This window comes from Myzus persicae, unplaced genomic scaffold, assembly GCF_001856785.1.
Source record: "Myzus persicae strain clone G006 unplaced genomic scaffold, MPER_G0061.0, whole genome shotgun sequence".
Lineage (NCBI taxonomy): Eukaryota > Metazoa > Arthropoda > Insecta > Hemiptera > Aphididae > Myzus > Myzus persicae.
In genome coordinates, this window is record NW_019104144.1 from 81,242 (window position 1) to 106,005 (window position 24,764).

General features: G+C 26.3%; 3 protein-coding genes across 5 annotated transcripts; 2 read left to right on the top strand and 1 right to left on the bottom strand.

The window, feature by feature from the left end:
• Positions 1-961: 961 nt before the first annotated feature.
• LOC111039199 (probable medium-chain specific acyl-CoA dehydrogenase, mitochondrial) lies at positions 962-7,492 on the top strand. The gene is made up of 9 exons (XM_022322570.1): positions 962-1,080; positions 1,168-1,252; positions 1,324-1,491; positions 6,048-6,148; positions 6,224-6,304; positions 6,377-6,616; positions 6,673-6,915; positions 7,074-7,244; positions 7,315-7,492. The coding sequence occupies exons 1-9, from the start codon at positions 1,063-1,065 to the stop codon at positions 7,462-7,464; spliced, it is 1,257 nt and encodes a 418-aa protein (XP_022178262.1). The 5' UTR covers positions 962-1,062; the 3' UTR covers positions 7,465-7,492.
• Positions 7,493-7,549: 57 nt separating this feature from the next.
• Positions 7,550-13,194, bottom strand: LOC111039200 (magnesium transporter NIPA2). The gene is made up of 7 exons (XM_022322571.1): positions 12,560-13,194; positions 11,048-11,170; positions 10,840-10,982; positions 9,216-9,324; positions 8,966-9,142; positions 8,671-8,876; positions 7,550-8,600 (listed from the first exon to the last, which is right to left on the bottom strand). The coding sequence occupies exons 1-7, from the start codon at positions 12,645-12,647 to the stop codon at positions 8,397-8,399; spliced, it is 1,050 nt and encodes a 349-aa protein (XP_022178263.1). The 5' UTR covers positions 12,648-13,194; the 3' UTR covers positions 7,550-8,396.
• A 792-nt stretch (positions 13,195-13,986) lies between these two features.
• On the top strand, positions 13,987-22,981 carry LOC111039234 (transmembrane protein 62-like). Of its 3 annotated transcripts, none has more exons than XM_022322623.1 (14): positions 13,987-14,264; positions 14,798-14,909; positions 16,385-16,522; positions 16,597-16,898; positions 16,962-17,110; positions 17,174-17,332; positions 18,077-18,230; positions 18,655-18,777; positions 19,706-19,799; positions 21,894-22,016; positions 22,088-22,206; positions 22,289-22,344; positions 22,404-22,645; positions 22,794-22,981. In XM_022322623.1, exons 1-14 carry the CDS (start codon positions 14,229-14,231, stop codon positions 22,820-22,822), a joined length of 1,836 nt encoding a protein of 611 aa, XP_022178315.1. In that variant the 5' UTR covers positions 13,987-14,228; the 3' UTR covers positions 22,823-22,981. The 3 variants fall into 3 exon arrangements, with proteins under 3 accessions (XP_022178315.1, XP_022178316.1, XP_022178317.1); XM_022322624.1 differs by having other exon boundaries at positions 22,404-22,639; XM_022322625.1 differs by having other exon boundaries at positions 19,718-19,799; positions 22,794-22,980.
• Positions 22,982-24,764: the final 1,783 nt, after the last annotated feature.

A 24,764-nucleotide genomic window follows, 5' to 3' on the forward strand; every position in this document is an offset into this window, starting at 1 on the left:
TAATTCGTGCTCTATAGTCTATACTAATGTGGTACTTTGGAAGTTGTACCCACAGATATTTTACTGAACAACTAAATAGCCTTTATATTACCATGATATTATTCTGTGATATTACGGAAGTACTTATATAATATTATTAATATTTATCGAAGTGAGCCGACAATCGCCATAATGATGATAATACATCAAAACAAAATTTGCGACACATACATTTTTATTACTCATTAAGCATTAAACCTATGACCTAGCCACACACTACGTCATTACATATACATATAATATAATACATGTAAATAACAAAGAGTAAATATTGTCAGCTGGACGAATTGCAATTGATTTGACTTGATAAGAATGTTCTCCATCACAGCTGTTGATGCCAAGTACTATCTATAGCCGTGTCTTCCACTGTAGTTGTATAATATACCAATGTATCTATATTTGTAACCAATCAGAAGAAATTTAAATTTAATTTTACGCAATAAACAAGAATGTCCATTACTCATTGCTCGTAATCGTAAATAATAAATAAACGTTACGCAATAAAAAATTAATTAAAAACAATGTATGTATGCCATGGTATGAGTGCATAATGTGCAAGAAGCAGAGATAAATTCATAAATAGGTAAGCTGTTATTATGATACAAATACGTATCATTATAGTATTATACCAATAATATTCTCTAAGTAAATAATTTATTGATAGCTAAGATTGTAAGATTGTTTTGTTTTATAATTATCTCATATTTTGTGTAAAATAGGTTCCTACTGCAAATTATTAATTTTTATTACGCATCATAGGTGCATATAATTAATTAAATATTTGAATTAATTAGATTTAATTACATTACCTGTTAGTGATAACTGATTAGGTTATAGAACAGATAATCATTTGTTTAAATTGCATGTTGGGTTTCCAAATCGTCCTACAAGGCTGCAAAGTCACCAGATTTAAACTTCAAGGTAATCTGGCACAAGCCATTAAGTCAAATAGTGTTGTCATTGTTGGTCAGTAGGCAACATCGCAGAGTGTTCAAATTTTCGCTGTACTCGATCTTAATAAAAATGATTACAGTTAACCAAGTAAGTACATAAATTATTTTAGACAATTCAACAATCAAATATAATTATACTGTTTATACTGTATGCCTATTTATAAATTTATTTTAGGTATTGCGTAATGTATGCCGTAACTCTAGATGTATTATTGCAAATAGAAAGTACAGTGAATCTCAAGAGACACCTTTCTGTCTTGGTTGGTTTTAATATCTTAGAAATTAAAATGTTAATATCTTGCTAAATATTAGTTATTTGAATGTTTCATAGAATTATCTGATACACAAAAGGAATTTCGTGATTTAGCAAGAAAATTTGCTCGAGAAGAAATTATACCTGTTGCTGCTGAATATGATAGGACTGGGGAGTACCCATGGGACATCATAAAAAAAGCACACTCAGTTGGACTTCTTAATGGCCACATTCCTGAACATTGTGGTAATTTTTAAAACTAAATATTCTTAACGCAATTTACTTATTACTTATTAGTTACTGTTAAAATTGAAGACAGCACCTTATCAAATAGGTAATAAACACTAATGAACACACTAGTACTCTACAATACCTACTATAATACCATTCATAATAAAACTATGGATAGATAGTGTTATGACAATGTGGTATAATACTCATGTAATCTACACGTTTACACAATGGTTTCTTATAAAGTATAAATTGTAGATATATATTATACTTCTGCCTTTTTTTGTAAGGGACAAAATCTAATATTTATGCATAATGTCCATATGATAAGCTGGTATGAGTATCTGAGTGTTTTTGCAGTATAATACCAACATATTATTGAGAGGAAGGGTTGAATTATTATACATCACAGCATTGGCTTAAGTCTTTATATTATGGAGAATCACTATATGGTTCCAATTTAAATAATATTCAAAAAAATTCTTATCAAAGGCTTTAAAATTGAATCATACATTTTTTTTATAAATGCCATCAAATTTATTTGTTTAGAATGTTATAAAAGTAACTACTATGAACTTTTCTTGTAAAAACAAAATAGCTTTACCACAGAATAGGTTAGGTTTAGCCTCACTTACGTGTAAGGTGACAATGGTTATAATAAACCATAAGATATATATTTTTGTCTGAGAACCATGTAAAAAAGTAGAATGGTTTGAAAAGAAAAATCAACTTTCATTCCAAATCTTGTAGTAAAGCTGGTGCTACATGTTCACCAGTAGTAACATGCTATCTGCAGTTATTCCAATAATTGTTGGTGCAACAATATTTTGTGCCAAAACCTGAAGATTTCTCATAGGTATAGTTTTTGTGGGTTAATCCATTGTAAAATATACATCAGGAATACATTTAAGCATGGTGGATTTAGCTATTTATATAATACAAATATAAATCGATGGCGATACACTCAATGACAACATTTTCCTGTAGTTTTTTTTTCTAAAACCTGTTAACTATGCCTAAAAAATCAATCTTTGATATAACTGTACAATAAATAATATTCTTACTAGTTACTTGTAAACCTTTAGTATATTTAATCTGTTCACGCTATAAATATATTTCATCACTACCACGCCTCCTATATCTTATTTTTATATTTCACTCTTTTTTTTAATAATTAGTATATAACTAATCTGTTTCACATCTACTTATTTTGCCAAAGTGGTATGGATTGTAGATTGCATTTAAAAATTAAAAAAAATTAAATTTCATTCTGCCATAAGTAGCTATTAACAATATTCCTTAAAAACAATTATAAATACTCCAGCTTTCAGCAACTGATTAATCTTTCTATAGCAAAATGTAAATATTTTTATTTTCAATCTAATATACAAGCAGTTTTTTGAAATTTACTTGATTATTAGTACCTACCTAACTCATTTAAGTTTGGCTTGTATTGCTGTTTTACAATAAGGTACATTGAAGATAATCAATTCTAAGTAATACCCTACGCTTTGACATTTTTAATATTTGTGGTCTATTGACTATTACGCTACTAATAAATAAATTTGGTTGGTAATAAAAGTCTTATCAGTCTCATTTACATCTAAATTAGTACCATTAGTAAATTTGTCAACTAAACGTAAGAAATTTAAACTCTAAAATGATAAAGGTGTATTAGTCTGAGATATTTCATGTTAATTGTTAGTAAATATTTTTACCTTGAAGTCCAGGTACATTTTCTTATGATTGAATACTTCAAATTTGACTAGGTTTCCACTTAGAAGCAATACATTATTATGTTCAAAAATAATGCAGCCTTCAAATATCGTGATTTTAATTTAATGTAATAATTTAACTAAAAAGCTAAATTCCAAATAGTAATATTTTGCTCGTGTAATTACATTTATTATAGTTATATTACAACCATAGACGTAATGAAAGAAATCTTTTACTTTTTGATAAAAAAATAAAAAATAGATAAAATTGGTTTATGTATTATAACTTAATAATATGAATATAATATGAATATACATGTACAATATATGTTTACATTTTAACCATAGACAAATCATCGCATTACAAACTTTAAAGATAGAAAAATAATAAGATTATTATTTTGATGATTTGCAAATAGTTTTTTTTTTAAATTGATAGTTAATATTTTAACAATTTAAATATTACTAGATATTATTATAATTATATGTAAAATTAATATTTTATCTTTGGTAGATAAGTATTACCTAATAGTTAATACGGTTCAGGTACCATAGCTAATTTATTACAACATGGTTTATTATACGCTACATATGTGAACATGAGTATAATTCCTATTAAAATCCTTCACGATAAAATGTCTAATAAAAGAAAATCATTCCTTTTAAATTTATAAAAAAAATTGTGATTACCATGGTAATATTTTTCTATGATTAATAATTTTTAAATAAATATTTTGCATTTGCTGCATCTTATATAATAAAACATTTGTAGTTTGGAAAGCCACTCCTATCTTAAAAGTCGTTTCATTAGGAATGCAGAATTTAATCTCGTTATTGCTTTATTATGAACAATTGAAAACGATATGAATGTATAGGTTCAATCTTCAGTTCTGGTAATTGCTTATCACTCACTGACACATCTCCTAGTTCACCAATGATGTAACAAACGTCTTATTCTTGAATGGTTTGTAGTTTGTTTTCATAGACATGAACTTTGAGGTTACTCCAAAAAAAGAAATAAAGTAATAGCTAGATCAAATCCTTTGTTCTTAATATATTATGTTCATCAGACAAATGTCTATAATAATCAGTAAAATTTTCATTGGAAGGTATAATTCTTAGACCAAGGATGGCATGCAAAAAACTGTCGAGGGCACAGAAAAATTAAAATGCTTTTTTTATAATATTTAATTTTTCAATAAAAAATAATGTCCATCATGTTTTGTATAATATATATATTTAATGCACACAGTAATGTCCATACTAGGATAATAAATCTATTATAATTTATAGTAAGCATATAGCAGTTAGCAATCTAGTTTATTATCTATATATCTGACAGACTACAACTTAGCTACCCAGTCACGGAAAAAAACAAAAAAATAGTTGATTTCTCAGTACTTACTTTATAGCGACATAATGTGTAAAATAAAGGTGTGCTTTTCTTAAATTAAAATTAAAAATTAAAATGTTGTGTTATTTGTAGTTATAATTATTTTATTGTGTCTATGTCTATTATAATGTATTAATATGTACTATATTATATTTTATTACAGTTATAACTATCTTTATGAATTTATGTCTATGATTTTAATTAATACATTTTAAGGCCATGAGTACCTACTGGTGATCTAAATTATCTATCTTGGTCCGTACCTATGTGGACTGTGGCCAATAACCATGAGCTAATGAGTCATAACTGTACATTTATTTTGGTACTTCCGCTATCAATTATTTTATTGTTTTTTTTTTTAGTATCTAATGTTCATCTATATAATGAGAGCAGGAAAAAGTCTCTGGTAAAAAGGCACTGTGAATAATCATATCTTTGTATTTTTAATATTTTAAATGGTTATAGCAACAATTTATGAGTTATGAAGAACTTTGCACTAAATTTTCAAACTGTTTTACCAAGCTAAATTTTTTTATCAATAATTATATGAAAATAATGTCAAATGTCAAAATCATTAGAAATTGCAAATATTCCAAATAAACATTGCAAGGTGTAATTTGTTGTTTTTTGTTTTTGATGTAAACTAAACAAACAATATCAATTTTTTTCTAAAACTAGTTTTGCGTAAAAATGCCAGGTTTTCTTTATTTTTCTCGATTATTTTGAATAGAATAAGACATTTTTTACTTTTAACCATCCTAAGTACCAACTAGATCCATTTTGCTACCAGAAACCATCCTCAAAGTTAATAATCCAAACAATTTGTTTCCTTAAAAGATTTTTAGGCACAAAAATACACATCATTGTCATCATTGTCAAATCAATTAATTCTTCAATCCACACTAGTCCACTCTGTAATGTATGATAATCATAGACCTCATACTCAGTTGTACTTAAAAGGTCTATGATGATAATTGATAATATTAATATATCATTATCCATGACTAAAAAAAATGTATTTAGTCATGATATTAAAGTAAGGGTTTGTTATGATTTATGAATATCACTCATGACTCACCAGCCTGTGTAGTGTGTATTGATTATTGAATTGTGAATTTGTGCACCAACGTGGTGACAACTGTCATATAATAAAAAAAATATAATATACTACAATACTATATACTATAAACTATATACTTACAATATTATAATGTAACATTCAAAGGAGGCTACCATATGTAATTCTGTATAACACATTTGCACATATAATATTTGGTAGGTGGATAGGTAATAAGTCATTGTAAAAAAAAATGATTTATCACCCAAAATAACTTTAAAAAAGTAGAAAATTTAAAATTACCTATAAAAATGTATAGTATATTATCATATACCCATTCAAATTTCAATTAACTATTATTGAATAACAGAAATTAAGCATATGCATGAACTATTTTTGATTTAAGGTGGTATGAACATGTCTGTGATGGATGGGTGCTTGGTTGCTGAAGAACTGGGTTATGGATGCACTGGAATTAAAACTGCTCTAGAAGCGAGTGGTTTGGGCGTAAGAAAAAAAGATTATTTGTAAAAACTGAAAATATAATTTCTTTTGTATTTATTAACGTCCTGTGTAATTTAGCAAATGCCAGTTATAATCGGTGGAAATAAAGAACAACAAAAAAAATACCTTGGAAGATTAATAGAAGAGCCTTTGGTAGCTGTATGTATACTTTTTGTCACTGTAATTAATGTTAAGTGTTATATTCATTACATTAATTTGAACTATGTACAGGCTTATGGTGTAACAGAACCTGGTGCTGGTTCAGACGTCAATGCTTTAAAAACAAAAGCCGTTAAAAAGGGCGACGAATATATCATTAATGGACAAAAAATGTGGATAACCAATGGTGGTGTGGCTAACTGGTATTTCGTGTTAGCTCGTACTGATCTGGACCCTAAGGCACCAGCAAGTAAAGCATTCACTGGTTTTATTGTTGACGCTGATACACCTGGACTTACACCTGGCCGAAAAGTAAAGTAAAAGTTTTTTTTTTCTTGAACACAATTATATCTTTTCGTGTATTTAAGGAATTAAATATGGGGCAAAAAGCTTCAGATACTAGAGGGATCACTTTTGAAGATGTACGAGTGCCTAAAGAAAACGTGTTAACTGCTGAAGGCCAAGGCTTTAAAATTGCGATGTCGACATTTGATAAAACCAGACCTCCAGTAGCTGCTGGAGCTGTTGGCTTAGCTCAAAGAGCATTGGACGAAGCTGCCAAGTACTCACTTGAAAGAAAAGCATTTGGAGTACCAATCGCTAAGCATCAAGTAAATAATCCAACTATATTTACAACTAAACAGAATGGTTCAATTTCACTCAACATACTAAAATCAGCGTCTTATTATTCAATTATAAGCTATAATAGGGGGAAAAAAATATAAATTTATGTCCAAAGTGTAATTCATATTCGTTGTGTTATGTCTAGGCTGTTGCTTTTATGTTAGCTGACATGGCTATTGGTATTGAGGGGGCTCGACTTACATACATGAAAGCCGCGTATGAAGTTGATCAAGGCCGACGCAATTCTTATTATGCATCGATTTCAAAAGCCTATGCTGCAGATGTGGCAAATAAATGTGCTACTGATGCTGTACAGGTATGTATTGTACAATAGTTTGTGTAATATTATTTTATGTAACTATTGTGTCATTAATTAATGATCTTAGATATTTGGTGGAAATGGTTTCAACACAGAATACCCTGTAGAAAAATTAATGAGAGACGCTAAAATTTATCAAATTTATGAAGGTACTGCTCAAATCCAACGGTTGATTATTTCAAGAGACATCATTGAAAAAGCCAAACAAAATATGTAAAAAAAAAGATTTTAAAACACAAATAAAATAGGTGCTTTGTCAAAATATAAAATTAAATATTTATTTTTATATTGTAACATTGTAATGGATTGGTAAAATGTATTTAAGAAATATCGTTATATAAACAACAAATATATTTATTATTTTTTAATATTTAAGCAGTCTTATATTTACCCCGTTCATATGCTATCGCTTATACACATAAGAGTAAGTCAATTTGGTAGTTAGGTGCATATAAACAATTGTTTAACTTTCATTAAGCTAACACGTATTATTTTTTATTACAACTTATGAAATAGAATTCTCTAATGTGCATCAACGATTGCATACAAACATTGTACTGGTGATAATATACCTTGATGGCTACATTATTTATATATCATATAATTATCATAATAAATAAAAAATATTGATTTTTATATTTATTAACATGCTGATGATATTTTAGTTTTCACTAGATATGTAAAAAACAGTTATTGTGTAAACTTATAAATATTTTTATAACTATCAATATTAGGTAAATACATAAATGCATTTCTTTAAGAATAAAATAAAAAAAAGCAGTTGGAAGAAAGTAACTGATCAAAATAATATGCTAATTTGTTAGTTTTACACAATATATAATATAAAAACAACTTTAACAAAATAATCTTTGCAAACAGTGGCGCAAATTCAATGGAAACCAGGAGGCTAATCACACCCCCTCCCCCAGCTCCCTCCAAATTGTGCCCTTGATGATCTTATACTACATTAAGTAAATGTATTAGTATGTACATACTGTTTGGTTTGGAAAAATTGAACTTAAGACTAAAAACTAAATGTATATTATACAAAATAATATAATATAATCTATTTTACCCTGGTTCAAAGGATTTTAATATTTTCACTATTTTCTTTTTGATCTTAAATTTAATAGTGTTGTTATCTGAATGTCAAACATTTCTTGTGCCATATTGTGTATTATTTTTAATAAGGGCAGAAGTTTGAGCATTTTCTTCAACTGTAGATTTCCTTGTAATTGGTTGACGAGTCCTCCATGCAAAATGACTGCGTGACATGTCCACATCTCGGAATGTATTCAACATAAATATTGCGGTCACAGTTATAAGGAATCCACAAATGATACCAATAATATCCTAAAATGCATATAAAATAGGAAAATGAAAAACAATTTAATTTACTGCTTATATTGACAAAACCAAGTACATTTAACTGCAGATGTTCCCATTCCTTGAATAATATTGCTGACGCAGTTATTACAAGAGTTGTAAACATGACATAATAAACTGGTGTAACTACACTGGTGTTGAAAGTGTCTAAAGCTTTGTTCAAATAGTTCATTTGTATACACACAAATGTAATCAACAAGACAATAAACATATAGGTTAACCAATTTGTGAATTCACTTTGACCTAATATTACAAATATTGTTTAATAAGATATAAATATTTAATTACAAAACACAAAATGCATTTTTTTTAATCTATAAGTTGATACATACCTGATATTGTTTCTCTTATAGCAAGTCCAAGTCCTTTACACCACATAACAGTTAATGAACCACTAGTTGAACACATTATAACATATACAATAACATTTGACGAACCATACCGTGGACCAAAGTAGAAGAATATTGAGAAAATTATGATTAACATTATGCTAGTGTATATGATGAAACCTAGAAATCAAGAAAGACATAATCAGTTAATAATACAAATCTCAATGCATTAAATAAATATTAGAAAACCTACCAGGTTCTGTAAGTTTCTGTAATAAATCTTCAAGGGAGTCAACTTCTTCTTCTTTTGGAGAATGAATTACCATCACCGTTGAACCAATTATACACATAAAACAACCAATCTAAAACAATGACAATGTTATTATAACTCAATACATAAAAATTCATCAGTTATCATTTATAAATCATTAAGTATAAAATGTTTACATGACAAATTCACTTAACAACAAACTATCCACACCAGAAACAAAATTATTTATACAATGAAACATAAGTTAACTATTTTAAAGTAAAGTTTTTAAGTCAACCCACTTTCATTATATTACTTAATAGTAAAGACGAAGCCTAAGAAATGTTATTATACAATTGAATGTATAAATTATACTTTGAAACCTAATCTGTGTATATATATAGAAACATAAAAAAGGTCTAAAACTGTATTATTCTGTACCCACATTAGTTGGAAGTCGTATCTGAAAATATAATTGTTTGACTTCCTCGGTAATCTAACCTAACCAACCTAACAAGAAAAATAAATATCTACTATTGATTACTTCAAATTTATATTAAGTTATGAGCTAAAAATATTACAATATATTATGTAATAAATTACATAATTGTCTAACCAGTAACCATAGTTGTTTTTATTTTTTGTTCCATTAAAAAAAAAATATTTAGTTGATGGGAATCATGAGCAACATTATTGTTTCATGGGTAGCAAAACTTAATAAATATGACCTTATAAATATATTAATAAATATTATTGTAGGACTTAAGATAGTTGGCAATTATGTTATGCATTCCATCTTATGATATATAATATGCACATTAATATATTCTTTAGACACTAATTTTTGGAATCTCAGAGAAATCAGATGATTATAACATTTTTTTTTCTATTTATATAGATTTCAGTGTTAAATTATTACAGCTCAACAATAAAATAAAAGAGCTAAACTATTTTAATTTCTAGAATGTATTGTTTGATTTCAAAAAAAATCATAAAATATGTAGGAATGAAAGGACATGTTTTTTATATGACGGCAATATATTATACAATAAATATTTATCACTAATAAACTATATGACTGCATACTATGTATACATGGGTGTGTTTGATTCCAATTTTATCTTACTGTTTTTATGACATTTGTTAGTTACTTATCTTTATACTTATTATTTTTAATAAGTAATCATCAATACGTTTATTTTTTTTAAACTTAACATATTTAATTTACAATAGCTTATAACATGAATAAAAAAAAAATTAAAATACAGGAGAAACTCTAGACAATAGTCTAAATATAAAATTAATAAAATTTCAATAATTTAATTTAAATTAAAATGTTTCATAAAAATTTTAAAAGGAAAATAAGTTTTTTTTCAATAGGCAAAACAGAAACTAAAATAATTTAACATTCATTTAAAAATAAAATTTTAACTGTTTTCTCGACTTTTAAAAAATAATAGAACACAAAAATGAAATGATTATTTCTGACTTAAAAATTTATAATAAGCTTTATATACTAGTCCAAGAACAGCTAACAAAATGACAAAAATATCATTGCACAAAAATTAATACTCATATTTAATTCAATAATAAAGTTAACCATATATTTGACTTTATTTATATTCACCTTCGCTAATAAATTAAGCTGTTCATTTAAATACTTTGAAGATAATATTGCTGCAACAATGACACTTAGTGCACCTAGTGGTGTGACCACAGAAGCTGGAGCAAAAGCATAAGCAGCAAAGTTAAATACTTCTCCAAAAGCCACTAATAAATAAAAAAATTCATCAATAATGTAAAACTTTGGTATCATGAAAAAAAATATGCCTTACTCATAGATAATCCAAACCACCATAACCAATTACTTAAGTATCCATATCCACCATTAGCTGCTCTACGCCCACTTCCTAATGATATTTGAACAAGAGCTTTTTTCTTTATAATAAAACTTGCTCCTAAACAAATAAAACAATTTATTAGGTACATAAGTTTGATGTAATTTAAAATATTATTATAGGTACAGTTCTGAAATGTTAAAGAAATTAGTTAAAAATAATACATAGTTATTAAGTAACAACTTTCTATTATTTATTTCTTCTACGCCTATCTCTGTTGAAATTTGTGTCACTAACTGAAAATGTAATAAATCTACACTATGTCAAATATATATTTTTATTCATGCAAGCCTAAACATACTCAATTTTATAATGGTTAATATATAATAGATTCTAATATTATTATTTTTTTTTATTAGGGGAACTCCCGGCAACATATACCACTGGGTGTGAGGTGTTAAGGTAGGATTTTAACACATGTTTGTGTATGGCTGGCAAGAATGTGTTGCTAAAAATCTAGGTGGTCACCCATCCAAGAACTAGCAATGTCCACCAGTGCACTCAAAGCGTTTCCGCAGATTGAGCTTACGACTGTGTATCACCAAGCCATTGTAATATTATTAATTGTTAAATTGCTGTTGAAATATGTTTGATACTTTTCAACAAGCCTAATAATCACTAATACAATGAATAATAAAGCCATATTTTTAATAGTAAAAGTAAAATTTAATTGAAGCTTCTTTATTTTAAATAGGTAGCATACTACATTAGAAACAAAAAATATAAAATAATTAATTATTATAGGTAACAATAGAATATAGATATTGGTAAATGAGAACTAGTCTTTTTAGTTAAATAATATTATTTAATAATTAAAGCCAAATTTCTATAAGCTTTTATTATCATTATTTTATGAAAAATAAATGTTGTGTATGAAAAAAGTTACACATTTTAATACCACGATACTATTGGTAGGTAGTTATTCATTTTTTTTATATTTTTATAATTATTGTACATAAAATGTATATATGTATACATATACAATATAAAGGTTATCTTAAATGATAATAAATGGAATGTGGCGGACTAAATTAAATAATAGAGGGAGATATAAAGTATTAATTACAAACATTGTTAACCTTTGAAACTTATCTGATAGGAAGTAAAAATGAACCAGATCGTTTAATTTTAATATCAAATAGATTTACATACACACAAATACATATTGATTCAAGTTGGATATAGTCAAAAATATTTATTGTTGTAAATTTTCATTTTTAAGACATAATATAATATATTAGTTTGAAGAGTCAAACAAACACTAGCACAAGATTAATAACACAAAAAAATGTTAAATTTAACAGGGTGCTATAACAAATTCCTAACAACTACCTAACTCTTTTAAAATAATTTTGGTAATACTAAATAATTTTGATGATTTACATCTTATAAATAACAATTAAACTTTAAAATGTATCAAAAAAATAGTAAATAGTATAAAATACAAACCAATAAAACCACTCGAAGACAGGGCAAGTCCAAGACCAATATAATAATCGGTCATATCATACAATCGAATTGATTCATCCTTGTCCATGATAAGTAAAATTAAGTTACTTGCTATTGAGTAAACAATAAAATGTTTTAATTTACAATGAATAAAATATCAACACTGATCAGAGCTGAGGCGCCATATCATTGTAATGTGATCGAGATATTGTTAAGTTCAATAATCGAAGAAAAAATAACGATTAATACATTGAAATTGTAAGGTTTCACCATGATATAATAATTCACATAACACGAGAACTGAGGCGGTACGAGAAGGCAAAACAAATAACGATTAATAAAAATATAAAACTGTTACAAATTACTATCTAATATCTTTAATAAATAATAAATTAATAACAGACAATAATTAGATTGTAAACTTTAAGTGAGAAATATAAATTTTAACAGTACATAGTAGTCGTATTGTAGATAGCCCATAAGCAAAAACACATTGAACAATTTATAAGACTTGTGGAAGTGGTAATCACTTATCACGGACTAAGATATTATTTCATAATACTATTTCATTGTACTATATATACATAAATATTGTGGTGGTGGTACCACAGACTTATTATTACTTCTTATAGTTATTGCTTATTAATTTATTACGAATACATGAAATATAGTGCAATGCCGCGATCAGTAAACTGTTAACACTTAACAGGATGACCAATTAATATTCATAGATATCACTGTCATTCGAGTATACAAAACTGTACATGGAATAAAAGATTAAGATTTCATGGATTCTTTAAAATCTATTATTAGCATAAACCTTATACAGAACATAGTATATTAAGTATAATACTTAAACATTATAGTAAATAATAAATATTTCTATTGTCTAATAGATATTTACTATTTAGGTCCGTGAATGGACTATGGACTATGATGACATTGATATTAAACTTAAATGTTCAATGTTTGTTTAATATTTATGTATGGTACAGACGTACAGTCAAATATTGATTGTGACAGGGCCCAAGGATTCTTATTTCTATGGTCCAAGGCGGATCTACATTCTACCTATCGACCATGATACACCTAAATAGATATCATTTTAGTAGTCTATGGAATACTCATGAACCACAGCACTGCAAACATTCTTTACAGTTCAGTAAAAGTTAGGTAACAAATAGATAATAAATATAAACTTTGACAAAAATCGAGTTGGTTTAAAAGACGAATTTATCAGCATGGCTAGTATAGCTAATAGGTATATTATGTCTATTATGGTATAGCCGTATAGGCCATGTCCATGCTCAAAAAATCATAAAATAGTTTAATTTATGACGTAACCTTCGTGACCTACAGCAGCAGCAGCTGTTCGTGTAAATTACTATCAACTATCAACATTAAAGTGATAAAAGAAAATAAAGTCCAATCGGCTTCCGGCGCTTTGACAATCACTCCATAATCCAAATTATTCTAATAGGTATTCAACAATGACATAAGAATATCGGATTAACGAATAGCAAACCGTCGAATCGTTAGCAGAATGTTAAAACTATCATGTAGAATTCTGCAAGTTCTGTGCCGTCGTCACAATTAATACAATATGATTAACAATTAAACTTGTAGCTTTTCAATACAACGATTGAATGAAAAACGGTCCTAGTCAAATATGAATCTTACAAATAGACTGATTTGGTTCCTACAGGTAACGATAACAGTAACAGTTATTTGATTTAGTAAATACCTATTGTCTGTTTGTTATTTTGATTTTTTGTGACTAAACCACACAGATAATTGATTTTAAATTAAGGAAAGTTATAGATTTGTTTCATCTAACTTATCAATATGGATGACAAATTCAGTTATCGTAAGACCAACAATTGTTTCTTGATTAACATTAGAGTTGCTTATAACTTACAATATTCTGATCAAGATTTTTTCTGGAATTTTAGTTTTATGGTGAATGAAATATGATTGGTATAGGTAAATATTTTCAATTAAAAAAATTTTAAAATTTTAAAATCATTATATAAACATCTAAAACTATACTAAGTAATATCATAACAGTTGATTTTCTCATATTAAGTTTAAACAGTGATCAATTGAAAAATAAATTTAAATTTAATTCCTACATTATCAATGTTAGTTGTAAAGAATTTTAATGTTAACTATTTGGCAGAATGCACTAAACTAAAGTATGGTCTCATAATAGCAATCTATTGACATTTATTATTATAGATTTCAGATTTACATCTTAGCGTTTTCCACGATTGGGAGCGAGTGACTGAGCTCAAAGAATTTTGTGAATTAACTTTGGATACAATTAAGCCTTCAGCTGTTTTAGCAAGTGGTATGTTTTTTTGCTAATTTATAAATCATAATGGTTCAAATTAAAATTGAGTAGGTCCTATGTTTAATATATAATATGGTGTTTACCTACGTAAATAATAATTGTAAATTCTAATCTTAAATGTGTTTATGTAAACAGAATGTATTATTTGATTTAATAATAGTAATAATGCAGTGAAACTTACATTCAGTGGTGTGGCTAAAGGGCCAATAGGGCCATGCTGAGGTGTTTCAGAGTTCAAAAAGCTCAAGAACCTATCATCTATTCTAAGTATAAAATGAAACGAAATTGGGGTTTTATTGTTTTTACCCACCAGTTGAAGAACACCACTCTCATACTAAGAAGACGCTACACCCGCATGTGTTGTCTCTGTCTTACAAACACGTCACAACAAAGCAAATCTTTAGGTTTTGAATAATCTATTTAACTCTGTTTTGTTTAGTATTAAGCCATGACTATACCAAAGAAATGTTTGCGTTGACAAATATAATGTGTTTCCATTAAATGTTTCTTGGTCTGGACCAATAGTAAGACCCATAGAAGTATGAATATTACCTAATGAATCTCCCAAGTTTTTTTAAATTTAAATTTTAAAGCAAGTTATTATAATTTTTAAAATTGTAGTGTCCTTTTAATAATTCTACAACAAACATTTTCTTTTATAGGTAATCAAACAAATATTTAAAATGAAAATCAAATATAATAAACTGATTCTATTTTTTTATCTATCACTAAAATAATAATACTTTTAGTATATATTTGTATTTTATACAGAGTACCAATCCAATATTTGTAACCTAATTATCTAAACCTGGTATTTTTTTTACTATAATTTGACAGTGGTAATACCAAGTCATGTAGCTCTCATAGATGAAATTCTTCCGGTGCAACTAGTTGTACAACTTGTGTAAAAAGGTGCATTTATCAGTTAAAATCTCTATTTTCTGGTGATGTGGGTTTTATCACTTGAGCCTTTCCTTGATAAAATTATTACATAGGAATATATTTTTAACAAATATCATCATTACTATTCATCCGTTAATTAGCTTATATACCTATTATGGGGCATATTATGATAACATTTAGTCTATTGTAGTGTTATATTTAAAACTACAAGAACGAAATTATTTTGCTTACTTGCTCAATACTGATCATAAAAAAAAGTTGATTAATTTCATTTGTACAATTGATTAATGAATAAATTACAAATGGTTTTTTCATTGATTTAATAACTTATGCTTTGTTTTAAAATATTGAAGTAATGGATTATAGTTTTTTTGGGTTTTGGGTTTCCATTTTTGCTTTTTATGGGATGTATGTTATAATTTATAATATTATATTATATTGGGATATTGATACAGATTAATTGATTTACAACTGTTTAAGTCCATATTTTAAAATTATTAAGTCATACTATTTATGCTTTATGTCAATTCAAGGTTATAATTACTAAGTCGAACAAAATATTTTTGTAGGAGATCTAACTGATGCAAAAAAAAAAGATGGTATTGGATCAACACAGTATGAAGGAGAATGGTTAGCGTACCACAATGTATTAACATCTGGGAAAGTGTCTGAAAAGACAAAATGGTTAGATATTCGTGGAAATCATGGTAAAGTTTCAAAAATTTAAATGTATTTTAAGATTTACTTAATATAATAAATGTAATTCAATTTATATTTTTAGATAGTTTTGATGTAAACAATTTAAACTCTCCAAAAAATTTTTACCGAAAATATTCTGAACAAGGCCAGTCTCATCCACGATCATACAAATACAAAGTTACAAATCATGCTGGAATGAGTCTTAATATGATTGCAGTTGATGCTTGCTTGGATCCAGGACCAAAAAGACCATTTAATTTTATTGGAAACTTGGATGAAACTGAAATACTTCATCTACAATCTTTAGCAAATAATACCAAAGATCCTATAGTATGGTTTGGACATTACCCAACTTCATGCATTGTTACATCAGGAAGTAAAAATGTAAAACCTGATACCAAATTAATTTGTGCATGTATTTATTTGATACTAATTTGTTGCTTTTAGGTAAGGTCCATTATAGGTGAAAATCCAATGTCTATTGTATACTTATGTGGTCATTTGCATACATTAGGTGGTTTGGTACCACAAATGTATACAATGCAAAATGAAGGATTTGCAGAGTTAGAATTAGCCGACTGGAAAGATGGAAGAGCGTTAGTAGAATCTAGATTAAATGTAAAATTGACTATTAACATTGCTGTCATATTTCTTCATAGGTTTAGATTAATAGCATTTGATCAAGGTTCATTTTCATTTATTGACATACGCCATGGTCAATGGCCAATTATATTAGTCACTAATCCAAAAATACCATGGCTTACTGTACGTAATATGGAAACTGAAGAAGATCGAAAGTCAAATATTAAATATATTAGGTATTTAAATATATGTTTTAAAATAATTATACAGCATTCATGTTTCCTTTGAATCATAATTTATTGAAAATTCAATGAATGTATGAACAATTGCTACAGTAGATTTTATCATTGGCTAATTTTACTAAAAGTTATAACCAAAACACTAAAATTTACAAGATACAGGGAAATGTATGTCATCTGTGTAAAATAAAATGTGTTAAATATAACACTAAAATTAATTAAATAAAAGCTGTTTTTTTTTTAATATTTTGAATATGCTGAAATTAAGTTAAATTGTACGCCCTCAGACCAATACTCAATAGTGATAAAGCTTCAAAACTTGTAAATAAATATTTTAATTTTTATATTATATTGTACCATAGATTAAAATATGACACTAGTATTATTTAATCTATGATAATACTCTTAAGTATTTTAAATATTAAATACAACTATCTGTATTATAATTGTTATGTGGTCAATATTTAAGTTACAACAAATAAATATGCATAATGCAAAAAAAATTCAAAAATATCATTTTCATGAATGTAGACTGTAATATAAAGTATGCTACTTAAACATCAAGGATTATATATTCTGTAGTATAATAGCTATACATATGCACTTGGCTATTTTAAATTGTCTCATCTTTATACATAAATAATGAAACCTTCTCTTACATTTGATTGTATGTATTTTAAATCTCAAAAAAGATTATTTTTGTGTTAAATTTAATTACTAATTTTTATTTACTTATTTTAGAATATTAGCCTTTTCTGTTGATCCTATCAAACACGTATTAGTACAAATAGATAAGGAATATAAATGGAGAAATTGTAGTAATGTGGAAGGTAGTCCTCTTTATATAATTGAATGGAATTATAATGCATATTCAAGTGGATTGCATACATTACATGTAAGTATTTACAATTAAATAAGTTGAAACATTTTAAGTTTAATTTGTATTGTCATTATAATGACAACTTACATCAAACTAAAAAATTGCTCTGTTCAAAAATATAATGCATACAACTGATTTAAGAAGTATGTTATAACTCTTGTAGGTTACATATTATGTTTATAGTAACATTCTAATAAGTAATGATCAATAAGACTAAAGCACTTAATTGACTGAAAAGTAATTTCCTTATTATGTTCGGTTAAATCAATATTTAATTTATAAATCAAATGTTCCTCTTAAAACTTTTAAAAGGACAAATTAATTAGCCCTTTAAAATTGTGATAGTGACTTGAATTGTATTTTAACAACTAATATTGTTTATTAAAATATTATATCCATTTATTATTTACTATTTGGAATTCTGTTTAATTATATCCAGGTTATGGTAGAAGATATTCAAGGACGTAAACATGAAATTAACCATCCCTTTTCATTAGACAATTCTAAACCGGGACTCAAATTATTTTCACAGTGGCCACTTAATGTTTATTTTCCCGATGTGGTAAGTTTTTATGTTTGGTTTGCACTCTAATTGTTTAAATTGGTCATATTAGAGTAAATTTAGATTTTGTAATTATATATCAGGGGTCACCAACTAAGTTTCATGAAGGTCCGTTTTGAAACTTACCAAACTTTCCGCGGTCTCAAACAGTTTTATTGACTTTTACTCATGTTCATAAATATATTTTTTCTTCAATTTGCATTTACTTGTATCAATTATTTAAATAATATTTTATATGACACACTTACAACTTTTAAATTTATATTATAAAAATTTAAAAACTATTCTAGATAAAGGTCTGTAAAGTAGTGTTTGCGGTCCCGCTAGTTAGTAACCCCTGTTATATATCACAAATACTATTTTTCATGAGTTTCAAAATGTTACCATCTTTTTCTTCCTTATCTCAACTTCAATATGAATTGTGTTAATTATTACTAGTGTTCAAAACTGAAATCACTTAAAAAAATACTAAACGTGCATGCATTTTATGTGCTTAAAAGTACAAAAATTGTGCACTTATTTTGTTTATTCAAATATTTTCTATTACTTTAAGCAGTTAAGCCCAGAGATAATTTACTAATAAAACATAATGGCTAAAGAACCAATAAATATTTAAATAAATAAGTTAAGAATTGCCTACTTGGCTATTGTGGTTGGGTATGAGTATGTTTGTGTTATATTAAATTTTAAAGCCATAGTAAATCATTGTTTATCTTATAATTCTGAAAGTAGTTAAATTTAAAATACACATAATGACATTTCTTCTATATTTTTATTTAAGGTTATCATAATATGAATAACTCTCTTCTTGGTTTATAAGAAAACTGTGCTAACATTATTTTTGTTAATAATTCAAAATTGTTATTAGATTAATTCTGATATGACCAAAGTAAGCATTTTTGATAGTTTTTTTTTTATTAAAAATAAGGTGTTTTTGCAGTTACTTATGATGTTTGTGATTGCATCTTTGGCTAACCTGTTGCCGCTTATAGTTTATCGATTTGTTAGCAAATGCACAAAATGTAAGTGGTTTTTGTCTCAAACTAATGCCTAGCTAAGCATATCTAATATTTTTCAACTTAATATAAGTACTCTACTAATACAGAAGAATACCACCATTCAATATTTGTACATACATTTACTCTTATTTACTAATTTTTGTTTTTACAAGAAATTTTCTTAATTTATTTTTAGATGTAAAACATTTATTATAAAAATGAAAAAGAACATTATTTGTTTTAATTTTGTATGATTGTCATACAATTTACTTAGCTTAAAGTTTATATTTAAATAATTAACACTAAAGGTTTATGGAGTTTTATTTTTCATTATTTTTAATATGACAGTTGAATTTCAAAATATTGTCTTCTTTAATTTTGGCGTTATGAATTTTTATTTTTATTTTAATAAAAAATGTTCATTTACTATTTATATAATATATCAGATATAAAAAGGATACTATTATAATAAGGAAAAGCCAAATTAGAAAGATACTTCTACAAAATACTAAAGTGAATATAATTCAGTAATGTCAAGTGTGGGATTGACAAAAACATGGTAGGTATTGACAGTTTCTTGCTACCTACTAACTGTGCTCTTGAATACTGCCCTCATAAGCTAATATGCTGTAAGTCACTTTCAAACTTTTTATAAAAAAAACGGATTTTTATGCCTTATATTTTTTTTAAATCATAACAAATCGTACATTTTACTGTTTTCAATTATGATATATGTTTTCCTTTGTAAATTTGCATGACAAATATAATAAATAAATAAATATTTAATTAAATAACTTCTTTTTTAAGTTGTTCCTTAGTATTGGCTTATAACTGGTATAAAAAATTGTATATTTTGTTTTTTTATTAAATATAAATAAATTAAGTTATTTGGATTTTATTACAATTTTAAATTCACTCTACAAATTACTATAGTCTATAGATTCTATAGTATAGAGCAGTGGTTGGGATAATACTGGTTTTTTGTAGTGCGCTAATGCTACAGCTACAGTAACCTGTCATTACTTTTTTTAAATGTAGAGTGCTACTTTTAACGCTATTGTTTAAATACCTCAAAATTGTTTCTTTAATTTTTTTTTTTTTGAAACTTTGTAGTTTGTACTGATTTGACATTTAGTCACTGGACAGGATTTGACAATGTGAGTTAATCATGGATTAAACCAAAAAATCCACTAATACACTCATTATTATTATAATTATAAATATAATATTTGAGTTATGCCCAATTAGGTTGTAAGTAGCTGATAAAATAATTATAACTTTTGCTACGCTAACTGTATATTTCTAGCACTCTATAGTATTTTGCTATATTATATGCTAAGTTTATCGCAACAAATAAAGTAACTTGCTACTATAGAATCGCTACAATTAGTGGGCTACTCCCAACCACTGCTATAAAGCTAAAATGCCTACAGTTACAACAATTTTGCTCAGTCTAGTTATTTTATGGTGTATTTACCTAGTACTCGTGAATTTTTCAATGACTTACAGCATTCAAAATGTTTGAATATTGCCTATATTATTAGACTCGTGGTGTATTCGTTTAAACGAGTTCAAATTTAGAAAATTTTTTGGTTTTACCTCATTTTTCAAAACATTTTGGCATTTTTAGCTAATAAGGACAGAATACTTGTATGCTATTACATAGGTATACTAATTTCTTCAATATTCAATTTACTGAATTAAAAAAAAATAGCCTAAAGATTCGGATACCAATCACTGAAGACTTTTGATTTTTTTACTTTAGCCTAAAATTTTAGTATGTTGTGAATTAAAAATTTTCAGGAAATAATTAAACAGTCCTAAACTAATAATTCTATATAGACTTGAATGAATATACATTTATACTGTACTTGCTGATATTTCTTCTAAATGTTTTGTTTGTTAGTTATTAATTGAAGTGTCATTATAAAACTACAACCTGAGTTCAGAATCAGTTTTATAATTAAATTAATATAATGGTCACTTTTAAATTTAATTCAAATATATAATGCGAAACTGAAATAAGATAATTTTATTCTGAGTCTGAAAATTATTACATAAAGATTTTTTTTTATGAAACAATAAAATTTATGTTGAAAAAATATTTTTTTTTAATAGATAGAATCAACTATAATGCAAAATTATCACTGATCAAGAGATACTCAAGAAAAATGATTTTATTGTCAAGTGTGAATCGTATATTTTACACTCTACTTTTATTTTACATTTATCTGTGTATAGGTAATCAATTAATTTCTTATGATAATAAACTTTACAATTTTACTATTCATATTTTTTAATTTTTGGGTTAGGTCCATGGGCTGTTGGAGAACTTGTAACTGACTTGATGGGTTGGGTCTTTCCATGGGGCATTTATGTCAAGGGAAAACTTATAAAGGATTCTTTTATATATGCATATGGTTTTGGACAAGTAAGTTGATTGAAACTATGGCTGTGAATTAATTCATTGTTTAAGTATATAATTTATTTATTAACTATTATTATTGTTTTAGATTTTAACTTTTCAATTGCCTCTTAACTGCATACTTAGTCACCGACTTGACAAAAGGTATACCTATGAACTGTTTCTTTAACAAATCAATGAAAACAATTAAATTATTATTTTAGAATGCAATCATTACCAAATACCCAATACACATTTACTACTTCACCGTATATTTATGTGGATATGATTTTTTTCTTTCTGATAATTTGGCAAATTGTGTGTTGTATATGGTTTTTTGGAGCATATGGTTGGATAGCTACTTTATTTGGTCCATTAAAAACATGGTCAATTTTTATTGCACTTTGGCTTTGGAATGAAACCCGAAGAATTACTATACATGAGATACGATATGCAACAGGTAATGGTAGGTACCACCAAACAACTCAATAAAATAACCTAGATTTGTATACCTATACTTTTATACGTTTTGTATTTCATATTTTGCATGATTATGAAATTAAAAATTCACAATATTAATATTTGTTGTATTTTTTTATGTTCATTGAAAACAGGTGTAATGGAAAAACTAAATACAAATTAAATACTGTTTAATATTGTATTATTGTTTATTTCACAATTGTGTAGAAGTACACTATTGTTAACGTCCTATATTGACATTTGTGATTTGTCAACATTATTTATTGATCCCTATAGTTTAATTTATCACTAACTTTATAAATATATCAATATAATATAATATTTACATTATTTTATTATTTTAATTTATTTGAAAACAAAAACATACATAATTATACATTTATTTATATACTGTAAAATTTATGGTTTTTTAAGTATATTATTTATCTACTAAAATTATTTTTATTTTTATTTTAAAATTGACTTAATATTTGTCAAACAAATTGTAAATCCTATTATAATCTATAGATACCAAAGCACTAAAATTAAGTTATTTAACAATTTTTGTTTGTGTCCTAATAATTATAAGCAGATAGTCTTGAAGGTAGTTACTTTGTAATTTATTGCGTTTGATTGTTGTTTTTTTTTTTTGAGTGATTGAGATTAAAAATAAAATGTTGGTAGAACTTGTGTAAAAGATAATTTCTTGAGGTTGTATTTCAGATTATAAAGATTTCAGTTATAGACATTTTATAGACAATTAAAGAAAAAAAAAGAATAATTCAAATAGTTTCAATAATAACTATAATGATTATTGTAATCTTTAATTCACCCAAAATAAGTTGATGTAAAATATGTAATAATTACTAACTAGGTAGGTACTGTAAAATATTGGTATACTGAAACACTGACACCGGCATTAGTAATTATATCATATAGTAAATATAGTTGATCATAAAAGTCCTCTAAAAATGTTTTAAAAAATGAAGTGTTAAATAATTATTTATTTATTGTACCTTATTTAAACTGGCTGGGCTTCTTTTAAGAGGACGCCACATGGCCATTTGTTGTATCCGTCTTACAGACGTACAGCATGGCAAATTTTACTTTCACAATAATAAATTTTACTCTGACATTTCTAAAATTAAAGTGAATTTACCTATTATAAAATTTAAAAGCAAGAATATTATATAGAGCATCTTAGAAGATTTTATTAATATTATTATTTTACTATAAGTTATAATTATTTTAAATGTGCAAAAAATGTACTGTTTAAAAATGGTCATAAGTTACTCATAACTTAAAAATAACAATATCAATAAAATCCCCTGAAATACTGTAGATAATATTCTTGCCTTTAAATTTGATGAGAGGTTAATTCAAATTAATTTTAAAAATTACAAACCACCGTGCCACCATACCCGACCCCATATTAATTTGTTACTGTTGTTTGAAAATGACTGAATTGATGTTTATTTTTTTAATTCATAATAAATGATTGTTCAGATTCAGGGGCGTTATTTCTATTCTTTGAAAATTCTGATAACAACTAGACAGGCCAAAAAAATGACAGCTGGACAATGTATGTAGAGAATTATTACAAAAAAAATTGCTCAGTTAGTACTTAAGTTATTTTTATTTAAATATGAAATAAACACTATTGTCCCTATAAATATTGTGCCTACATTAAACAATAATCCTGAAATTCTCCGGCATGGCTAAATTATTTAGTATAAACTAAACATTTGTGTATTCCATTTAAATAATGCATTAATAATAGTATCACATGACCATAGTTACTTTTCTTAGGGTTAAGAGTTAAGACCAATTTAAAAAAAATATACATTATTCTTTCCTGGTTCAGAAAAATTATAGTCTGGCCAAAATTCAATCTTAACAAATTTTAGGTAGGTATGCATATAAGCATACCCTTCAACGCCTCAAATGACGCTCCTATGTTCAGTTGATTTACAATCAATGTTTGGTAATTGTGATAAAGTACACTCGATTATATTGAAACAATTTAATTAATAAACAATTTCTTTGTTGGGACTCCAAATTGTATGGTATATTCTAAAATCTAAATGTCTAAATGTGCCTACTTAATTGGTTATAGTTGTACGGCG